Here is an 18,861-nt window from a genome sequence, read left to right as displayed (position 1 = left end):
TTAACTACTGAAGATATTTTTTCTGCATTTAATACTTAAATTTTAATGAGCAACCTATGACGGGCAAAACCTCACCAAGGGCAACAAGTATAAAAAATATAATTTTAAAAAGAGAAAAAATCACGTCCTTAAACGCTGTCTTTACGGCTGTCTTCACCAGTAGATATTGTTTGGGACATCTTTAGACACCTTGTCATGATGATTTGGGTCTCGAGCTCGAGCCACATCGTCACTGTGATTAGTAGAATGTCGGTGTGGAGTCACAAATTACATAGGGCACAACTTGGCACAACTTACCATACTTGTTAATATTTGATCTATAGTAATAAAAAAAGATTTTTAACGATATGGGAAGGCTAAAAATGTACGTAAATTAAAAAGTTCACATTGAAAAAAAGAGTGGCAAAAGAGTGGGAGGAGGGGAATCTTGATTGAACTGAATGAAATTTATTTGTCGTAAAAACCCGCGCGGTGGCCATTTTGCAATTGAGGATGCAATTATCTGTCTCTTTTGGTCTGCTCGCTGTTATCTCCGTCTTTTTTATTGAAAAAAATCACAGAGCGTGAAATATATTCGAAGTATCCTTGACAGGTCGTTCCGTCCGCGTTCACCACCGTGACGTTCTGATTCTAAACAGAAATAACTCGAGAATATTCATCGGAACGAGTCGATCTGGTAGGTATTCCTGATTTTTGATTCATTCGAGATTTTTTCTTTCTCTCCCGTTCTCATCTCATTTACACGCTCTGTTTGTAGTGGTAGTTCTTCCGCGACAGATCTCCAGAACGGTTGCGTGTTTTACCATAATTTTCAACGAAAGAAGATACCCAACGAACTATTTTTGAATCATGTCACATCAGACGGGAATCAAAGGTACCTATTGCGTGTCGTACTCTTAAGGATTGAAACTTTTCAATATTTCATTGAATCTATAACCTCATTTTCGCGACAACGTCGCCGCTCACAATGATCTGTTTATCGTAGCGAATGATTCACTCAAGAAGCTGTTTGCCAAATGCCGCGATGGCAAGATACGGGTTTTGAAAGTTTCCATAGAAAATGGTAAGTACCTTTGTTAACGCTTCCACCGAAACAGACTCACAGAAAGTAATCATCGGACTGCAGACTTTTAAGGACCTATTTTGTATGCTTTTTATCTTGCAGAGGAATTAACTCCTGCTGCTTCCTCCAAGCCTGCGAACAAGTGGCAGGATGATTATAATAAAATGATCAAGCCTCTGATTGTCGAGAATCAGCCTGCATATATTCTTTATCGTCTTGACACCAAATCTTCGGATTCTGGTTATGACTGGTTGTTCATATCATGGTCCCCTGATACAGCACCGGTCAGGCAGAAAATGCTTTATGCATCGACCAAAGCTACCTTGAAGCAAGAATTTGGTACAGCTTCCATAAAAGAAGAATTGCACGGGACTGTGCCCGAAGATATAACTTTGGAAGGCTATCACAAGTATAAAAGGAACGATGCAGCACCAGCACCATTAACCACCGCTGAAGAGGAATTAGCGGAGCTCAAGAAGAATACAGTCACCACAGATTACAGCGTGGAAACAAGACATCAAACATTGAGTGGAGTTGCTTTCCCTGTGACAGACGAAGCAAAACAAGTAATTACAGAATTAGGCAAAGGCATACACGAATATGTTCAGTTGAAGATTGATTTGGAGGAGGAGAAAATACATTTGGTCACAGCTTGCGATGTTTCATTGGATAAACTGCCAACAAAGGTTCCGTCGGACTCTGCTAGATATCATCTTTATAATTTTAAGCATACTCACGAAGGAGATTATATGGAATGCATAGGTATGCCATGTAGACAAATACAGTGATCTTTCACCGAATAATGCTTTTTATTTGTTGCAGTTTTTATATATAGTATGCCTGGATATAGTTGCAGCATCAAAGAGAGAATGTTATATTCATCGTGTAAAGCACCTCTTCTAGACCTAATTCAATCGCTCGGAGTGAACATAACGAAAAAAGTGAGTACAAAATGTCCTAAGTTAATCACCCTATCTTATTTTGTTTCTATTCATTGGCTTCTGAATAAATGCATCAACAGTTACAAACTTATCAGTTGCATGAGCATTTGTAGAGTCTTTCGAGTAACTTAAATTAATTAATCATGGTAACTGTTTTCAATATAAAAATAAAGAAGAATAAACGTATTCTTTATTTTCCTTTGGCTGTACTGTACAATATTTCTTTTCTTCTAGTCTCTACTCTTTATTATACATTAACGTTAAAAGTAAAGTGTTGTTTCATTGTGAAATTTTGACAAATCCTAGTTGGAAGTAAATAGTGGCGAGGAGTTGGCAGACATGTTGGAAGATCCTCCAACCATAAAAGAAACAGCTGCTATAACTCCTGCAACTCCGTCAACGCCCTATGCCCCTACCCAAACAATATCCGAGAAAAAATCAAAGCAGAAGCGATCTTGTGTCTTGAGTTAACCGATTCTATGTGCTTCGATCGCCATTACTCTTGAATGTTCTTCGGTGTTAAAGTATTTGTGATGTTTTGTACATTGGATACATCTTCCTTCGTAAATTCTGAATTTGTGATAGTACGATATTAACATTGAGTACGTTGTTTAGAAAAGAACGATACAATGGGTTTTCCGATAGTTCTCGTTAGCGAGCGTATAGTTGCACCTGTTATTAGGTGAATTTAAATGAGAATTTCGCAGCGTCTTACAGAGATGAATTTTCCATTGACTAGCGATATTTATTGATATTTAGTATTAATTGGTCAAAAGTGATACGTATATCTATGTAGCGAGTCAGAGTAGACCGTGCGGTGTATTTTTCTAAATTTTAGAAAGCAAAATTCTCGCGATATAAGGTCTTCTTGATGCGTATTTTGATAACTACAAAGAGATTCTGGACAAATACAATTTCATTAGGATGCAGTTCTTGTTGATTCGTAAGTACAGCGATGAATGATTTTCCATTCATCCAGAGAATAACCGTAAGAATGCAATGAGATTCGGTTGCTTGATATTTGAAAGTGAAGCCTTCCACACTGGATTTTGCATTTTTTTAATTGTATGTTTCGAATATCTGAACGCAGGATAGAATTTACACGAAAGATTTCACAAGAATACTTTTGTAATTATAGTTCCTTTATTTTATTTTATTCTATACTTTATTGCTCGAATATATACAGTGGACTCTTAACTATATTGCCATGGATGGGGCTGTAGGGGAGTAAATGGCAATACAGTAAGAGTCCACTGTATATATATACATATATATGTATAAATATAAAAATCCAGTGAGTTGACTGTGTGAATTAGTTCCTAGTCCAATGGAAAGTGATATGTATTATAAGTCTCGTTTCATATTAATAATTCTGTTAGGTGAAACTCGAAGGCTTGACTTTCAAACTCATTCAAACACTTGTATAGGAGTTAGCGATTATAGGTACTAGAGTGTTTCAGATAAATATCTGTGGTAATTTGCATACCTTATGTGATTATTAGAGAGTTAGGGAAAATTCCATGTGCCCTAGCTAGCTGACGCCACTCACCTAACTTCTCTGCGTAAGTTAAATACGAGAATAATATAGCAGAAAAGTGATAAAATGTGCAAATACCACACATACGCGTGGATATATTTTTTTTGCACTTAATTTATTTATTTATTATGTTCTATAATATTGTAAATGATACAAAACACTAGACACCACAAATGTATGTATGAAGACTGATCTTGGTATGTCCCATTGGCTGTATAGTCAAAAAATCGCACAAAGTGTTCAAGATTCGTGTAGATAAAAGAAATAGCACTTTGTACAGTCCTCGTACAGCTTCCAGTTATTTATTTCTTATTTATTATCTTAATTCTCCAAGAAACGTATAACGACACAACAAAGTCTTCTAATTAACTTACATATGTGTTCCTAACGAATTAAAAAGAGGGGAAAGAATTGACCGCAATGAAGTTACGATTGGATTGTGATAAGTTATCAGTATTTATCGAGGGCAAACTGTATATTTTTTTAAATTTCATAAAGAAACATTCCTTCTATGAAATGTATAGCAAATGGGACCGTAATCTAATTGTCAGCAACAAGATATTCGAGAGGCATTCTATTTTTTGTGATCTGTATTTTTTTAACACTCGTAGCTTTTTATAAACTTTTTAAAAATTTTCGTCCAAGACACAAAAAACGAACGATTCACTGGAAGAGAGTTTGGCCTAATTTTAATTATTAGAGTAACGATAGTGAAGTGCGCCAAATTCTTGGCATTCATTTCATTCGACACGATGAAAAATGAGGCGATGCAACGTATCTGCAGTGACATTGTATATACAACAAAAAAAATGAAAGAATGTTAACTTGCACTTACTTTCAGACGTACATATTTGCTTTGATATGGAAGCGGGGCTCGACATATGAGATATCTTAAAGATATATAGAGAATTCCTTTATGGTTGGAATCTCAACGTACATACTCATAGTTTGTTAGTTTACATTTTTCCTTACAAGTTTTTTTTTGTAAGCACTGTTGTTTCACTTTTTTGTTCCTTCGTACTACTCCTCTACATTTTTCGTGTACAAGAAACATAGAATTTGGTACGCACTTTCAACATAGGGGTTCAAGACGAAAAAGAGATTAAAGGAAAGATTTTTGCAAAATGCTCAAGAAACTCTTAATAAAAATGTGTTCCGTGTTAATGTAACAACGCATATTGCAGCCTGGACACGCTTTTAGTTTATAATATCGTACCAGGCCTATTCTGTAAGTTTCTAGTGTAATTTTACTTTCATCCTGTTAATACATAACTATAGGTTTATAACGATTGAATAAATTGTATATCTTGCCAATACTAAACACGCTACAAACAATAAAGCATTATGCAATTTAATCGAACGGTTTGTTGTTTTAATCTTCAACAAGTTGATATCGAATACATTCGGATTTCTGCTTTTCTCTCTTTTTTTTTTTTTTTTTTTTTTTGACATCGTTATCGATCATAATTTATCCAAATAAAACAGGTCTGTAAGGAGTGCACGGTGATTCAATCCTTGGATGGGTATGTAATTATAATTAAGATCTTAAGATACCTTTCATCGAGCTTACAGAATAGGCCTATACATTTTAGGATTTTATTTCTGATTCCTCTTTTTTTTTTCTTTTTCTTACCTCTTCAAATTGTTCCTTACAAATTAAGCGACGCTTCCCTGATTTTCATCTGTGATTTAATAATTATTCTTTTGAAATGTGTTGACTGCGTAGCTTGAAATAGATGATGGAAGTGAACTAACTGAGGGATTTTTACAAGAGGAGTTACATCCAAAAGTCAGTTTACATCAGCCAAAATTCGCAAAGCCTAAGGGTCCACCAGGCAGAGGTGCAAAACGTTTAACCAAGGTCCAAGATTTAGGAACTTCCGACCGAGATAGTTAAATAGATAGTTTTAAAATTTATTGAATCAATCGAATGAGATATATATATATATATGTATATATACGCATAGATACGTACTGTATTCCTTCTCTGTTATCTTCTTCTGTTCTCTTTCTTTTTCAACCATATAGTATTATCCACTTTATGTATAAAAATTATCCTTTTCTTTTTTTTTATACACTTGAAAAACAATTTCTTTATTTTCATTCGAGTATCAGGCCTATTCTGTAATTACAACTTTAAACTGTATTACATTTTATTTATATCATATTTGTTTGTTCTGATGCACAGAGTATTATGAAGATTGTAAATAGGGATTGCTTATTACGATAATTGATTATGTTACCTGATAACGGATTCATATATGTATATATTAATACATATACATAAATTTTCAATAAAATGAAATGTAATTTTAAATAATGAAAATCCCGCGATACAATCACGCATTGAAGTAACTGTCTTTGTATTTTGTTTCTGTATTTAGTACATAATTGGCGTTGCTCGATAATTATCAGTTAATCAAGAATTTATACAGATTTATGAAGGTTTTAACTATATTTGTTTTAGAGAACTTTTCACTTGTCAACCTTTGGCTTGTCCAATGCATGATGCAACATTTTATTGTTTATATATATATCTTTCGCCATCTTCATTTCTTCGTCTACGTAACTTTTGGCTCTGTCTTCTATTTTCCTGAAAAAGTAAGCATTGCTTTGATGTAAATTAAACAGTAAAAGTCGTAAGACCATATTGTGAACACTTACTCATGCCTCTTTTTTACGAGTTTAAGATGCATATCATATACATCGTCAAGATGAACCCCCATTATATATAATATTGTTAATGTTACAGCCCCATAAATGGTCCCTAAAACAGTGCCAACAAATCCACCTGCAGTCATTCCTTTCAGTCCCATGTTCATTTTGTACAATGCACCTGTTATAAGACCTGCACCAGTAAAAATTGATAGATCATATTTTCCTCTAAATGCATACAGAACCATTGTTGCGGATCTGAGAAATAAAGCATTATACGAAGTTATGTACACACGATTCTTCTATCAAATGTGATTATTGATTATGGGAAATCTTACTGAAAGAGAAAGCAAAAAGTTCCAATCTTAAAAGCCATTGTTTTGCCTCCTTTGATGAATTCTATGGAATATGTCTGATGCAGTTGCTTGTTTGCGTCAAATCGATTCCTAAACAGAGTGGCTTGATTCTCTCTCTTGAAATTCTCTGGCACGTCCACAGTTCTGATTACTCCTCCAATGATGAATCCTATCAGTCCGCCAAGTAATGTATTGCTTATAATGGATTGGGACTCTTTGGTAAGACTTCCATCTCTATTGGAATGATTAAAATGAAGTTGATTATATATGCTTGAAACAGATGTTAAATTAAACAAAGTTTCAATCGATGCGTTCTTACTTGTCCACAAACACGCATTTTAACCTGTCCATGCTAATCTCGCCTGGTGTTACGGTTTCCACTTCAACCGGAGCAGAATCATTTTTATTTGTAACAATAATGTCGTGTTTATTCCAATTAACTGGAAAGAGAAATGTGTATAGCATTCTTCGGTCGAATGCTGAACGAAACATCCTATCTTCCTTTCAACTTATGTATGCATATTATATATATATATACTTCTAACTATAAGGTTATGTCACGAATAACTATATTTACTCTTACATCAAGATACTACAGCGATTCAGATTTTCGCAATTAATATTTTATGAGTCTTACAAAGTTCAATTACATATGTAACTGTTATTATACATATTTTACAAACTTTTTTTATATTGTACGCACATTTAACAAATCGATTACTTGTTATCGATACTCGAAAGTTGTGTCTTCCTCGAGAATCGAAATAATTCGAGAAACGAAGCTGTAGTTCGAACGAATTGCATGGTGAATTCGCGGTCGTTTCGGTATGTGCTGTTGATTCGCGATTTAAACAGTTCATTGCAAGTTTTGAATTAGTTTCTTACATCTTACGTCTTCTAAATTTACGTTTCTATAAATATTTGTCGAACTGTGTAATAACTAGTGGGAATGTTGTTGCTAAAAGATTCGAGTACGATTGCAGAGGATGACCAGGAGATTACAGAGATCGAAAAATGACAGCGGTGAGTGACTATTCTTAAATTAAATTTAAAAAAAGATCTATTCTGGCTTCATGGAACTATTCTGATTGATATGACAACAGTCATAACGGCACTATCGCCACAGTAGTCAAATTCTACTGTAATAATTGCATTATACTCAGGGCTATAGCATCTATTGTATAACCACCGATTCGGTATAGAATAGACCATTCAATGCTTTTTTCTGTCCAACGGTCAGGGGGCTACGTAGCCCCATTACTATTTCAGTGTCAATACCCTGCAATACCCGACGTTATCTATGTATAAAGCATGAATTTTGTGTATGTATATGATGTATATCATGTAACAAATGTCGTATAGTCACAACTATACTTTAACATCCGATATATTATATATATATATAATTACAATTATGCTACGATTAGCTATGAAAACTGAAGCGTGCCGAAGCCAGCTGAAGTGTAACCGCAACAACGTGGTACTGGTGGTGGTGCACCATAACCTAACTATAAAAAACAATAGCATAGTCACAATACTAATAATACTCTATCTTCCATACCTCGTCTGTAGATATGCACTGGATACAATGTTAATGCTTTTTGGACTATAATCCCTTCACAAACCTACGGATATATCGTAAGTCATTAACCTCAGTGATACCTAAATTAATCATCGATGGCTCAAACTGTATAAATATCTTTCTCGTTATTAATAGAATCATCTATTTCCAACTGTAAAGGGTCTACAATGTCGAATAATATCGTAACCACCTGACCTAACCTTCACGCAGAGCAAAAACGCTAGTTCGCCTAGAGGTGGAGATTTAATTCGTAACTAGAGATTCGAAGGCAAGGGGTAACACGTTCCCTCCAGTGGAAATGGTTTTGGGAGTCATGAGCATCGAATTTCAGGTGCGAACCAGAGGGAGCCTAACAAGCAACCGTGACCACACCAGGTTGCATACGACGATTGGACACACGCGCCGGCGTACGACGGCGTTCTGACGTAATCCTGTTACGTCAGAACGCGGCGGAGGGGGCCGGGGGTCTGGCACGCGATAGGGAGATGTAGTACGGCGTGGGTGTGCTGGCAAAGGATGACGAGGAGGGGAACAGCAGGCAGAGAGAGGGTGGAACGTCAATAGGAGAATCCTTTGCGTGACGGGTGGGAGGATCGTCTGAAAAGAGGGGCGAGTGTAAGGGGGTGGGTGTCGTCATCAAGGTGGGCTGGAAACCAGGGCTGTAACAAAACGCATTAAACAGTGCACCATGAACTGTGTATACACACCAAACACCTAACAACTGTTGAACATATTAATAAACAGACCCCATGGCTGGTCCACCGTAGATTTTTACAATATTTCTTTCCATTATTATTGCATACTAGCACACAATATGGATATGTATCAATAAGAGCTTGAAACTGTACATGCTATTGTTTGAGGTGTGTAAAAGGTGGAGTTCGGATTAAGAATGCATGGCCTCGATGCTAAACTGGCTAATGTTGGTACAGTAATGGCGAGACTAACTTGGAAAATGCAATAAAATAACGGTTTTAATAATTTTTAACCGGTGAACTGTTGTTCATAGTTTCTAGTCAAATTTCTGAACTTTAAATGTCTGCTGAACGAGCCTCGGCTCTTCCAGCTTGGGTATCAGCAGGGGGGCTGGTTACACCAGAGCCTGTATACGGTGTAACGGTCAGAAAACCCTTGTTTTTACGAGACAGCGGCCTCTTATCGGCCAAGATATTCTCCCTTCAGTTTCTTCCATCCCCTTGTTACGTTTTACGACTACAGCACTGCTGGGAACGACGACGCGTCAGGGGTGAAAGCCGGGGGGCCGTGTTATGTTTGCCTCGCATAGTTTTCGGAGTGCTTAACTTCAGGAGCCACCTGGAGGACAGAATAATTCAATGCGTTTACTATAATTACCATGTTGAAATCTATCGATCGACGACACCCCGGACTGACTGGCTCGCCTGAATCAACGACCTCTTCGACGTCCAACAGCGAACACAGTAGCGGGACGTTCTAATATCAATTTCTGAGAAACTGCTGAGGTCTGCAGACCATCAAAACTGATAGAACATTGGCTCGAAGTGATTTAGGAGATCTAGAAGAGGATACACAGAGTATCTTGCTATTAGAATGGTTTTTCTCTATCGAAAACTGAAGACCTAGAAGTCTGAAGATACCCTATGTTTCAGGCGATTGTCAGAAGATCTGAGTTAGTCCCACCTAGAGACTTCCATAGGCAAACTACAGAGTCCCAAAGACCCAAAGCATAACGAAGATTCTGCTTGGTACCCTAGGAGCTCCCACAAGAAGAGTACAATATTCCAGCACGTTAAGATCCAGTTCCCTTGCTAAGTGAGGATCTAAAATGCCCAGATGATCCCAAGATAAACGATCCGTTGCAAGTAGATAAAGCTCCAAGGAGATTCGAGTTACTTGTTGCCTATGTCGCGGCATTAATGGTCAGGATAGAATCGTTCGAATACCAGCGAAAGCAGCGGCTTAAGTCTCCGTTTCTAAACCCCCGTTAATACCTCCATTTGAGGAATGCCTCACGGTTATCATTGCCTTTCCATTCTCTTTTAATCACGTCGCAGCGCGCTCACGGTGTTTCTGGTTCTCGCGACGTCCGGGGCTTACGTGTGGATCAAAACAAGTCTTGTTCATTCAACCAGCCCCGGAAAGGCAGCCAGCCACCACGGTCTAGATAGACACATATCCAGATAGCACGTCAACGTGTACACCATTGAGCCGGGGGTGGTCTTTCGAAGCCACGATGCGACAGGGGTGGCTTGTTCGGAGGGGATAAGCTGTCTACGTCGTGGGGGGTGGCGTTCAGGGACGTATCATCTCGAGGGTTCCGCTCGTGGCAAGCAGCGCCGGATCAAAAGGTTCTAGGGGGGTTGTAGCCCTGAATTCTGAACCTTCCATTTCGTTATTGATTAAATGGTATTTAATTTTATTTAAAATAAATTTCAATTTTTGAAGATTTATGTATTTTGTTGTGCTGTATTACAAAAAAGGCTCTCTCGATTTTCAAGCAAAAGGGCCCCTGAAAATCTGATAGCCTTGGGCCACAAAAAATCTTAATCCGGGCATGGTGGCAAAACATTCTGTTATCTGGATTCATGTTACCGTAACAGTTAACGTGATACCGATAGCAGCTGTTACTACTACCCCTTTAGTAGATTAGAGACAGAACATTCGGGTGTGCATACAGGACGAAAATACAATAGCACAATCGATTATATTAGGCAATGTATGCAGAAGAATGTAATTTGAAAAATGCAAGCAAGTGTTTCTAATTATCTATTTATCTAAATCTGTTAGGCGAGGTCCAGGACATTTTGTATATTGATTAGAACAGTATTAGTGGAAGATTATAGTGAAATTATGATTGAAGATCTGGTACACTCATGGGCAGCCTGGAACCTTTGAAGAATTCAAGGGACTTAACAGTTTCTGATGAAGACAAGCCTTTTGTAGACTTTACTTCTTCAGTGAGGATTCACAGTTATTGGAAAATTCTGTTTTTATGTTATTTAAAGAATGTTCCGGGGGAGTCAATGAAAGGCGCGCCTCGTGGAAGTCTTTTGGAGTAATTCTGCTTAAATATTTCAGAGGTTCAAAGGAATTGTAGAAGTTGGGTGATCGATAATCGTCCAGGAATTATGAGATTTTAGCGGGATTAAATTTAAGGTCTGGTATACAACAAGAGAATTAATCGTCCTATAACCCTGGCACGAAATGAAATTCTATTGTCATTGGAAATACTACTCGAATTTCAGGGAACGGTCTGATGTTTGATGCTTGGCGGCAACTGGTGGGTCCCACGTTTCCCTGTCATGGGAACTTTACGGCCAAGGACGACGTATTTTTAAGCCTGATCTTCGATTATCCACCAAATTGGACGTTACGCCAGCGGATAGATACTGACGGTCAACCCTGAAGAGCCAATTCATCGGAAGCACCTCAAGTGCATCATCTGCGACCATCAGAAATTTTACAGGCTGATGAATGTTCAGTAAACAGGATGAAGAAGATTGGATAATGATCGGGAACAGTTGGAGTATCGGTGTTCTAAACCCTGGGACTGAAACCTCAGGGTTTCGGAGAGATTTTGCTTCTCTGAATACTTGTAAAATTACACAGAACCAGGTACCATTCGCGATTGTACACCGTCGTGTTTTATTGGCCTGGGAAGGGGAAGCGCGGCATAGAATCAGCGACGTATCATTCGGTGGGGATGTTACAGAGGGTGCTAGCGATGGGATTGATCAGACTTAGCTACTTGCACTCTCAACAAACAATGTTACTGTCGAAAATTGTGCCTTAGAAACGTCAGATGCATATTAATTCGTACCTAAGGGGCCGTTTTTCTCGATAATATAACCAAGATCGGTACTATTTCTGGGTTCTTTCATAGTTACAATACTCTGAATAATCAAAGGGAACTGATTTCGATACAAAATAGTCTTTCTACCAGGGTTCGACGTTTCTCAAGACCATAGCTATACACGTCGAGTCGACAGATTGATCAAAACCAGAAGAATCACTCCCGAACAGGGCTTGAAACGGTTCCGAAAATAACTGTTTTAAACTATTATATAAAAATTCCGATTGAAAGAGTTATGAAGAACCTTTATTCTGAATAATTGTTACGAAGTACCTAAATTTATTCTATAATACATTCTTAAAATATATTCTATTCAGAACTGATATAGAACCTAAACAATACTGATATGGGAGCTGATATAGGAACCGTAACTGACCTTTATATAGCCTGAGATTTAGGTTCTTCGTAACAGTTATTCAGAATAAAAGTTCTCCATAACTGTTTCAAGAACCTAGACCGAAATCATAACAGTTTTCAAGCCCTGCTCCCGAATCTTGTTCGATCCCATCGTTTCCCCGGCGTTTAGGGTGTATCGTCGAGATGGAAGGGAGGCCGTAGCGGGCAGGGGAGAGGTCGTTGTCGCGGTAGGGGTTGGTATCCGTTGTGGTGGGGTCGCGGGGCTCGTTCCAAGAGGGGGAGGGTGGAGACGACGCGCGCGGCTAAGGCGTACCGGCCGAAGGAGAGAGGGAGGCGAGAGAGCGTAACACCCCACCGGCCTTCACTCGTGTCTGTCGCACTAAAATGTGACTCTGGCCAGCAGCGCAGCACCGGGAGCCGTGTGTGTCCGTTGAAGAGCGAGCAAGAGACGTGCGGTGCCGGGGAATTTTGCGTTAGTTTAGAACGTGGCCTGTGCTGGGCCGGCTGTGCGCTCGGTTCGAACGTCAAGAAGAGGTACAGGAAGAAAGAAACCATCCACAGGAAGTGTCGAACGAAGAGCAAAAGGAAAATTCGCCCCTTAACGGTGGGCAACCGGGTGTACAGAAGGGTGGCGCGCGCGGACGGTGGCCGACCAGTAGTGTGACCGTGGAAACGCTGCCAACGAAACATATCAATTCTTCTGTGGTTAGCCGTGCGTGGCCAGGAGACCAGATCTGAGTCTGATCAGCCTAGATACTAGTTAGAGTAGCTCGGAGGGCAACGTGTGGCGAACGAGACCTTCCTAAGTGGCCTGGACTCCCAGGTGGATCTAGCTGAAAAAGATTGAAGCGGGAGGATGTGGATGGCGATGTCGCGAGGGTATAATTGAGATATCGCTGGGACCTTGGCGGACAGGTGTGTAGTTGTGGAGACCACCAGTTTGCTACCTGGGTTGCTGTAGACCTCAGGAGGGGATATTTTGTGCCACTGGAGAGAGAGGAGATCAGCTCGATGACTGGTCGGGAATAGTTTGCTAACGTTTCACCGTGAACTGTGTGATTCTTTGTGCTCCGGGGGACGAGGCGGAGGAACGAGGATCGAGAGCACAGGCTAGAAGAAGATAGGTAAGTCTTTTTATCTAAATTGTTTTTTGCTGGATGTCCTGGGTTCGGTCGTGTGGTTCAGAATGTTTGAAGTAGTGGAATATTCAGGTGAGGATAGATTATCTAACGTGAATTCCAGTGTTTCTGGAAGTTTGCTTCATCAAAAATTCAACTTTTCAGGCTTATCCAAGTACTTCAAACATTTTAAATGCGACTTTGTCCATTATTTTCAGTTGTCAGTCTTACTACCTCTGTGTCTCTAGTCCCCTAACTAGTACTCTAGAGTGAAAGAATTTTTAAATAGGTGCTTAAATGTCTGTATCCACTGAGGTAATCTAGGTCCAACACATGGATAGAATTTTGGACACTAGTTGATCTTCACCTTGAAGTAAACTAACAGAGGACGAGGATATAGTTTGGGTTTATGGGTAGATTGATTAGGTTCTACCGTACCCAATTGAATATTTCGCCCCACTGGGATCATCGTTGTGAATATAGATCACTTAATACTGATATAGGAATTTAGACACCAGTTGATCTTCTCTCCAAAGTAGCCAAATAGTAGAATAAGACAGCTTTCAGTCATCAAAGTTACAAAACTGTAGTTTAAATACTGTTTAAGGGATATTTTCTAGTTTCTAGACCACAGCTGGTCTATTCCACCCATTTTCCTGCTGCACAGAAGACAAATCGTACACAAAGGCTCCAGCAAGCTACCAGGAAATATAAAGTCCAGGATAAAACGGTGAAGAAACTCTCCAAGGAAAGTTAATTCCAGCTCCTTTGAAGACCTCCGGAAGGACGGCTAATATCGGCGTGCAAAGGGTCGAACTCGTTGAGGATTGCAGTTAGCGGGTAGATTGTGAAAAATTGGAATGGAAGCTGTCCTTTTCACTGCTCTTCCGTCGCTGGGAATTCCAATTTGAGGAGGCTAGTCTGGAGCTCGTTCGATGGCCATTTTAAGCAGCTTCTATCTCTTTCGCGGGGCCCATAAAGCAAAACGTAAAACTGAACAGCCAAGATTGCTTCTGGTGGGTTATTGTTTTCGAATTGAAAACTTGCCTCGCTTTCTATGACAGCCAGATTGGACGTTATTCCTACCATTCTTCAATAACGAGTCTTCTGAAGTTTTATCTAGCTGGAAAACACTGTGTTGCACGGTCAGAGGAAAGGATCTTTGGGTATACAGACGGTATAGCCTTTTTAGACGTGGCCTTATCTTGCACCATTCAATCCACGAAGCTTCTCCGTCCATTATCCGTTCTCCAGCAAAAAGTTTCATCCCCGACTGCACTATACCAGCCGTTACCCACCGTGCAATATCCTTTCACATCGTGTAATAGCTGCTCCCAGTGATTTATATCGGCTGGGTAGACGACGTGAAACTGCTGTTCGTCCTGGGGTGGGCTGACTGGCTCCTGATCCTTGGAACGAAGTTTACGGAGCTCTTGTAGATAACCTGGCTTCCTTTGGACTTCCGATACAGAAGCTTCGTTGGATGTTTTCGTGTGAAAGATACACGAAAAAGAGGACTTAAAGACACTTAAAAGAGAATCGGAAAACTAGCATGAAGATAAAGGAATTCGGTTGAAGTGGAAAGTGTCTATAGAAGATGTTTTCTTGAGGAATATTGTGTTGCCTGGCTGTGTCTGGGTTATTCTACTTATGAATATTTTATTAAGAGTTCATAATTCTTCTATGAACTATTTTATACTCTTTAAGGGATAGAAATACTTCCTGGAGGAAGTTTGGCTCAAGTGGAAAGTGTTAGTAGAGGACGTCTTCAGGAATATTGTGTCATCTGACCATATCTGGATTATTCTACTTAGATATGTTTTATTAAGAATGTATAATTCTTCTTATCTACACTTTTTTCTACTTCTTAAGGGATTGGAATACTTCCTGGAGGGTGTGTTAGACCCTAGGGATTGTATTATCTGACCAATTCCGGTTCGTTTCACTTGAAAAAAATTTAGCAGATACCCAAACGATAAACTTCAGGATCCCTACAATGTTCAGATGTTACACACTCAATTTCTAATGCATTTCCAAGACTGTGTATCGTGTGTTGTCTGACTTATCGCTGACTTATATTACTTGGGAACACTAGGCACCATGTGTTGACTGACTTTTCGTTGATTTATTCTACTTGGAACTAATCTAGTAGTCTCCCAGCTGATAATCCTCATATCCCACTAGATCCAAGTGTCGCCACAGTTTTTAGAAGATTATAGACACATCGTTGTCTAACTTCTATCGACTTATTCTACTTGTGAACAATCTGCCAGGTCCCCAAAGTGACAATCTTCAGGTGCCAGTTGTTTCCATGTGATAGCAAAACTATGCCCGAGATAAGCTTGACCGACACGACTAGGAGGATGCACAATCTAACTCAGGATCTCCAACTGACTGCTCCGTTCGATTAGACCGAGGTTCTAAGTGATTCCTGACGATGACGTTAAATGGCCACATGGCGTCCAGGCTATTGTATTTCCGTGACCAATCGACCAAACAGTTAAGCCCGTTCGTCGTAAACACGAAGATGGCTGTACCGAACGATCGCGAGCTGTCGTTCCAGGGACGATCGTTGGGGACACGATAAAAGCTGCCCAGTACACGCAACAATGGAATTGTTTGTCGATGAACGATATTAGAAAACAACTGATTAACTCGAAATTCATTGCTCACCTTGTTCTCGAGTCGTCCAACACTTCTGCATTTTGCAATATTTCTCCAGTGAGCAATTGTTCATAGATAATTAAACAAACACGGAAATTATAGAAGGTAACGTCTGAGAAGACTTTAATGAACATTCAGAGAAGATATACTATGATAATAGTTGTATCAAGGCACCAGGAAAAAGTGCTAGGACATGTGGATCTATGGGATTCTGTAAGATCTTACTCCTGAAATATCGATCGAAGTATTAACTGAAATTTATAGGACCTTATTAACAATTCCCAGCAAGCTGAATTTCGTTACAGCAGACCATTTGTTCCACGATCGTTCGCAGGCTTGCAAGTTGAGGCTCCCTTGGGTCACATGGTGTTCCCCCAAACGAGGAAAAGTTTGTCCAGTCTCGATGAAAGAGATGTCAGACATGAATTTCATGAGAAAGCAAATTTCACACTATTTTATGCGAATTATCGTAAATGAATATGAAAGTTTTATGCATTGTCGGGTATGGGTCACCAGTGACTCGACCGTCGGTCTTCACGGTCAGTCAGGGCGAGGATTAAACGACTCCGATCGCCAGTGAATACGTCGAAGGCCACTGACGGGGGTCGCTCGGCAAATCGTCGGGGCGGATAATGCCGGCCAATTAATCGGATTGAATGGATTCGATTTCGAGACACGAGGGTCGATCACACTAGACTAGGTTTTCGGGGTCTAATGGCTCGCGTGTTTACGAAAACAACGGCGTGATACACCGGGCGATACGCGTGTTGTAGATCCTTCGGCGTGTTTCCATTAAATTCCGTGCGGGTACAGCCACGGCCAAAAGTATTCGGAAGGTCGAGATAGCATTTGTCTATCGGAGGACAGAAATCGCACTGGGATAGACAGACATATTTATGTGTGTGATTGTTATTGATTTATGAAGATTTGTCGATAAATTTTGTTCAGTTGGTGATCTGGTGTCGGTTGCTGGGGCTGAAGAAACATGATGATGTTACTGTTGGAGACTTAGGGGATAGATAGGTCGATTCATCAGATGGGAAGCCACAAGGTCATCTATCTATCAGAAGATAGATATCTTATGTGTATGGTCGTTATTGATTTAGGAAGGTGCAGTGATGGATTCCTTAATTTGGTAGAGTCAAGGAAAGCTGAAAATGCTCTAGTTGGAGACTTAGGGGATAGATAGGTCGTTTCATCAGATGGGAAGCCACAAGGTCATCTATCTATCAGAAGATAGAAATCTTATGGTCGTTATTGATTTAGGAAGGTGCAGTGATGGATTCCTTAAGTTGGTAGAGTCAAGGAAAGCTGAAAATGCTCTAGTTGGAGACTTAGGGGATGGATAGGTTGCTTCATTAGATGGGGAACCACAATCACCTGTCTATTAGAAGACAGAAATCTTGTGTGTACGGTTGTTATTGATTTAGGAAGGTTCAGTGACGGATTCCTGAAGTTGGTAGTCTGGTGGTGGTTGGTAGAGTCAAGTAAAGCTGAAAATGCCCTAGTTGGAGTCTTAGGGGATGGATCGTTCCCTTCATTTCTAGTCATTCTGAATACGATCTGAAGACTAGAGTCGAATAGTAGACTGAGGATAGTAGATCTAGGTATTTTAATGGATATGGGGCTAGGTCATCTTCGGGTTATCAACCCTCAGGTCACCAAGGTATACCCTGATTCCACTTCCACTTCCTCCACAATACTCTACATAAATGGCAATTTACATAAACACCAGCAGTCTACTCGTCAGATTCAAGAAGACCATGTTCACGATAAAAATACAATGATACAAATCAACCCAATAATAACAAATCCCTAGGGTACTTTAAGGATCCCTCTTGACGAAGATCATCGAGTGTTTGCCAAGGGCCAAATCTCCAGGTGCTAACGGATACCCAACCGAGTCCATGACTTATCTATGTCCCAAAATCTGACTCTGTTGGCCATTACCAAGATGATCAATTCAGGGCTAAACAGTGAAAAAACCAGCTCCTCTGTACTCAAAGAACCTTCACAAAGCGGTCCAAAGCCTTTCATCGTTGTCCAGGCGGAGCCTTTTTATCCCTGGGTCTGGTCTCGTATACTTTTGGTTGGTAGTGTATAACGGGCAGCGTGCAGCGATTGTTCCGGGCTCGGAGCCATTGATATTCATGCCATCGCCCGGAACGTTTCGCTATTTTCCTGTTTTTTTTTTCTTTTTTTACTTTTTTCGTTGGGACGCTATCAAACGACAGCCCCGATTATATTATGACGGTGACATCGAGCAACACGCTAGCGTCGGAATATAACGGCCGCGGAACTATTGTCCCTGGCCACCCCTGGGCGGATGGAGGACAGTAATTCGACGGTTAAAAAAATGGCCCCCTGTTGGGTATCGAATACAGGGGGAAAAAAACGACTGGCGTAGTGATAAAACTGTGGTATCGCGATGGTGCTCGGAGTGTGGGCTGTATTTAACTGCCAGCGTTGATTAAATCCGTTAACGAGCCTCGATTTCGGAACGTCACGTGCCCAGACGGGTTTCAGGGCCTCGTTAGAAGTTGGAATTTTGCAAAAAAGTTCGCTCGACGCGAATGGATAACGACCATTATTCGACGGTTGAAATTCGTCAGGAAATCTTTGGATTGTTTAAGGGATTTTGGAGTTCAAGGGGCTGTTTGATGAAATGGCAATTTTCATCGGGAAATTCTGAGTGGATTTCAATTTCAGTAGTTTGTAAATTGATCGTTTGAAGCTCCGTAGGTGGATATAGAATG

At 40.0% G+C, this 18,861-nt stretch overlaps 2 protein-coding genes and 1 long non-coding RNA gene across 7 annotated transcripts; 2 read left to right on the top strand and 1 right to left on the bottom strand.

Moving 5' to 3' along the window:
- Nucleotides 1-363: 363 nt before the first annotated feature.
- On the top strand, nt 364-5,438 carry LOC107187024 (twinfilin). Of its 3 annotated transcripts, XM_015575019.1 has the most exons (7): nt 364-514; nt 593-676; nt 758-874; nt 986-1,063; nt 1,166-1,825; nt 1,886-2,004; nt 5,268-5,438. In XM_015575019.1, the coding sequence occupies exons 3-7, from the start codon at nt 850-852 to the stop codon at nt 5,436-5,438; spliced, it is 1,053 nt and encodes a 350-aa protein (XP_015430505.1). In that variant the 5' UTR covers nt 364-514; nt 593-676; nt 758-849. The 3 variants fall into 3 exon arrangements, with proteins under 3 accessions (XP_015430505.1, XP_015430504.1, XP_015430506.1); XM_015575018.1 differs by having other exon boundaries at nt 364-676; XM_015575020.1 differs by lacking the exon at nt 5,268-5,438 and adding an exon at nt 2,311-2,475 and having other exon boundaries at nt 364-676.
- A 436-nt stretch (nt 5,439-5,874) lies between these two features.
- LOC107187040 (RPII140-upstream gene protein) lies at nt 5,875-7,324 on the bottom strand. Its single transcript, XM_015575036.1, has 5 exons — nt 7,256-7,324; nt 6,872-6,992; nt 6,535-6,786; nt 6,206-6,454; nt 5,875-6,134 (listed from the first exon to the last, which is right to left on the bottom strand). The coding sequence occupies exons 2-5, from the start codon at nt 6,901-6,903 to the stop codon at nt 6,017-6,019; spliced, it is 651 nt and encodes a 216-aa protein (XP_015430522.1). The 5' UTR covers nt 6,904-6,992; nt 7,256-7,324; the 3' UTR covers nt 5,875-6,016.
- Nucleotides 7,325-8,002: 678 nt separating this feature from the next.
- Nucleotides 8,003-8,836, top strand: LOC107187053. 3 transcript variants are annotated; one of them, XR_001516196.1, is made up of 4 exons: nt 8,003-8,032; nt 8,125-8,190; nt 8,270-8,369; nt 8,466-8,836. It is a non-coding gene; the product is annotated as an uncharacterized LOC107187053 (long non-coding RNA). The 3 variants fall into 3 exon arrangements; XR_001516194.1 differs by lacking the exon at nt 8,003-8,032 and having other exon boundaries at nt 8,045-8,190; XR_001516195.1 differs by lacking the exon at nt 8,003-8,032 and having other exon boundaries at nt 8,045-8,190; nt 8,270-8,409.
- Nucleotides 8,837-18,861: the final 10,025 nt, after the last annotated feature.

Source organism: Dufourea novaeangliae, unplaced genomic scaffold (assembly GCF_001272555.1).
Source record: "Dufourea novaeangliae isolate 0120121106 unplaced genomic scaffold, ASM127255v1 scaffold96, whole genome shotgun sequence".
NCBI classification, from domain to species: Eukaryota; Metazoa; Arthropoda; class Insecta; order Hymenoptera; family Halictidae; genus Dufourea; species Dufourea novaeangliae.
Note: the sequence above shows the minus strand (reverse complement) of the source record. Positions and strands in the feature narration are given on the sequence as shown.

Excerpts from the sequence above, each read along its gene's own strand:
- LOC107187024 (XM_015575019.1), top strand. The coding sequence starts at position 850 with ATGTCACATCAGACGGGAATCAAAG. Across the intron at positions 1,826-1,885 it reads AGATTATATGGAATGCATAG|TTTTTATATATAGTATGCCT; the intron begins GTATGCCATGTA and ends TATTTGTTGCAG. Across the intron at positions 2,005-5,267 it reads GAGTGAACATAACGAAAAAA|CTTGAAATAGATGATGGAAG; the intron begins GTGAGTACAAAA and ends TTGACTGCGTAG.
- LOC107187040 (XM_015575036.1), bottom strand. The coding sequence starts at position 6,903 with ATGGACAGGTTAAAATGCGTGTTTGTGGACAA. Across the intron at positions 6,455-6,534 it reads ACTTTTTGCTTTCTCTTTCA|ATCCGCAACAATGGTTCTGT; the intron begins GTAAGATTTCCC and ends TTTATTTCTCAG. Across the intron at positions 6,135-6,205 it reads CTCGTAAAAAAGAGGCATGA|GAAAATAGAAGACAGAGCCA; the intron begins GTAAGTGTTCAC and ends TTACTTTTTCAG.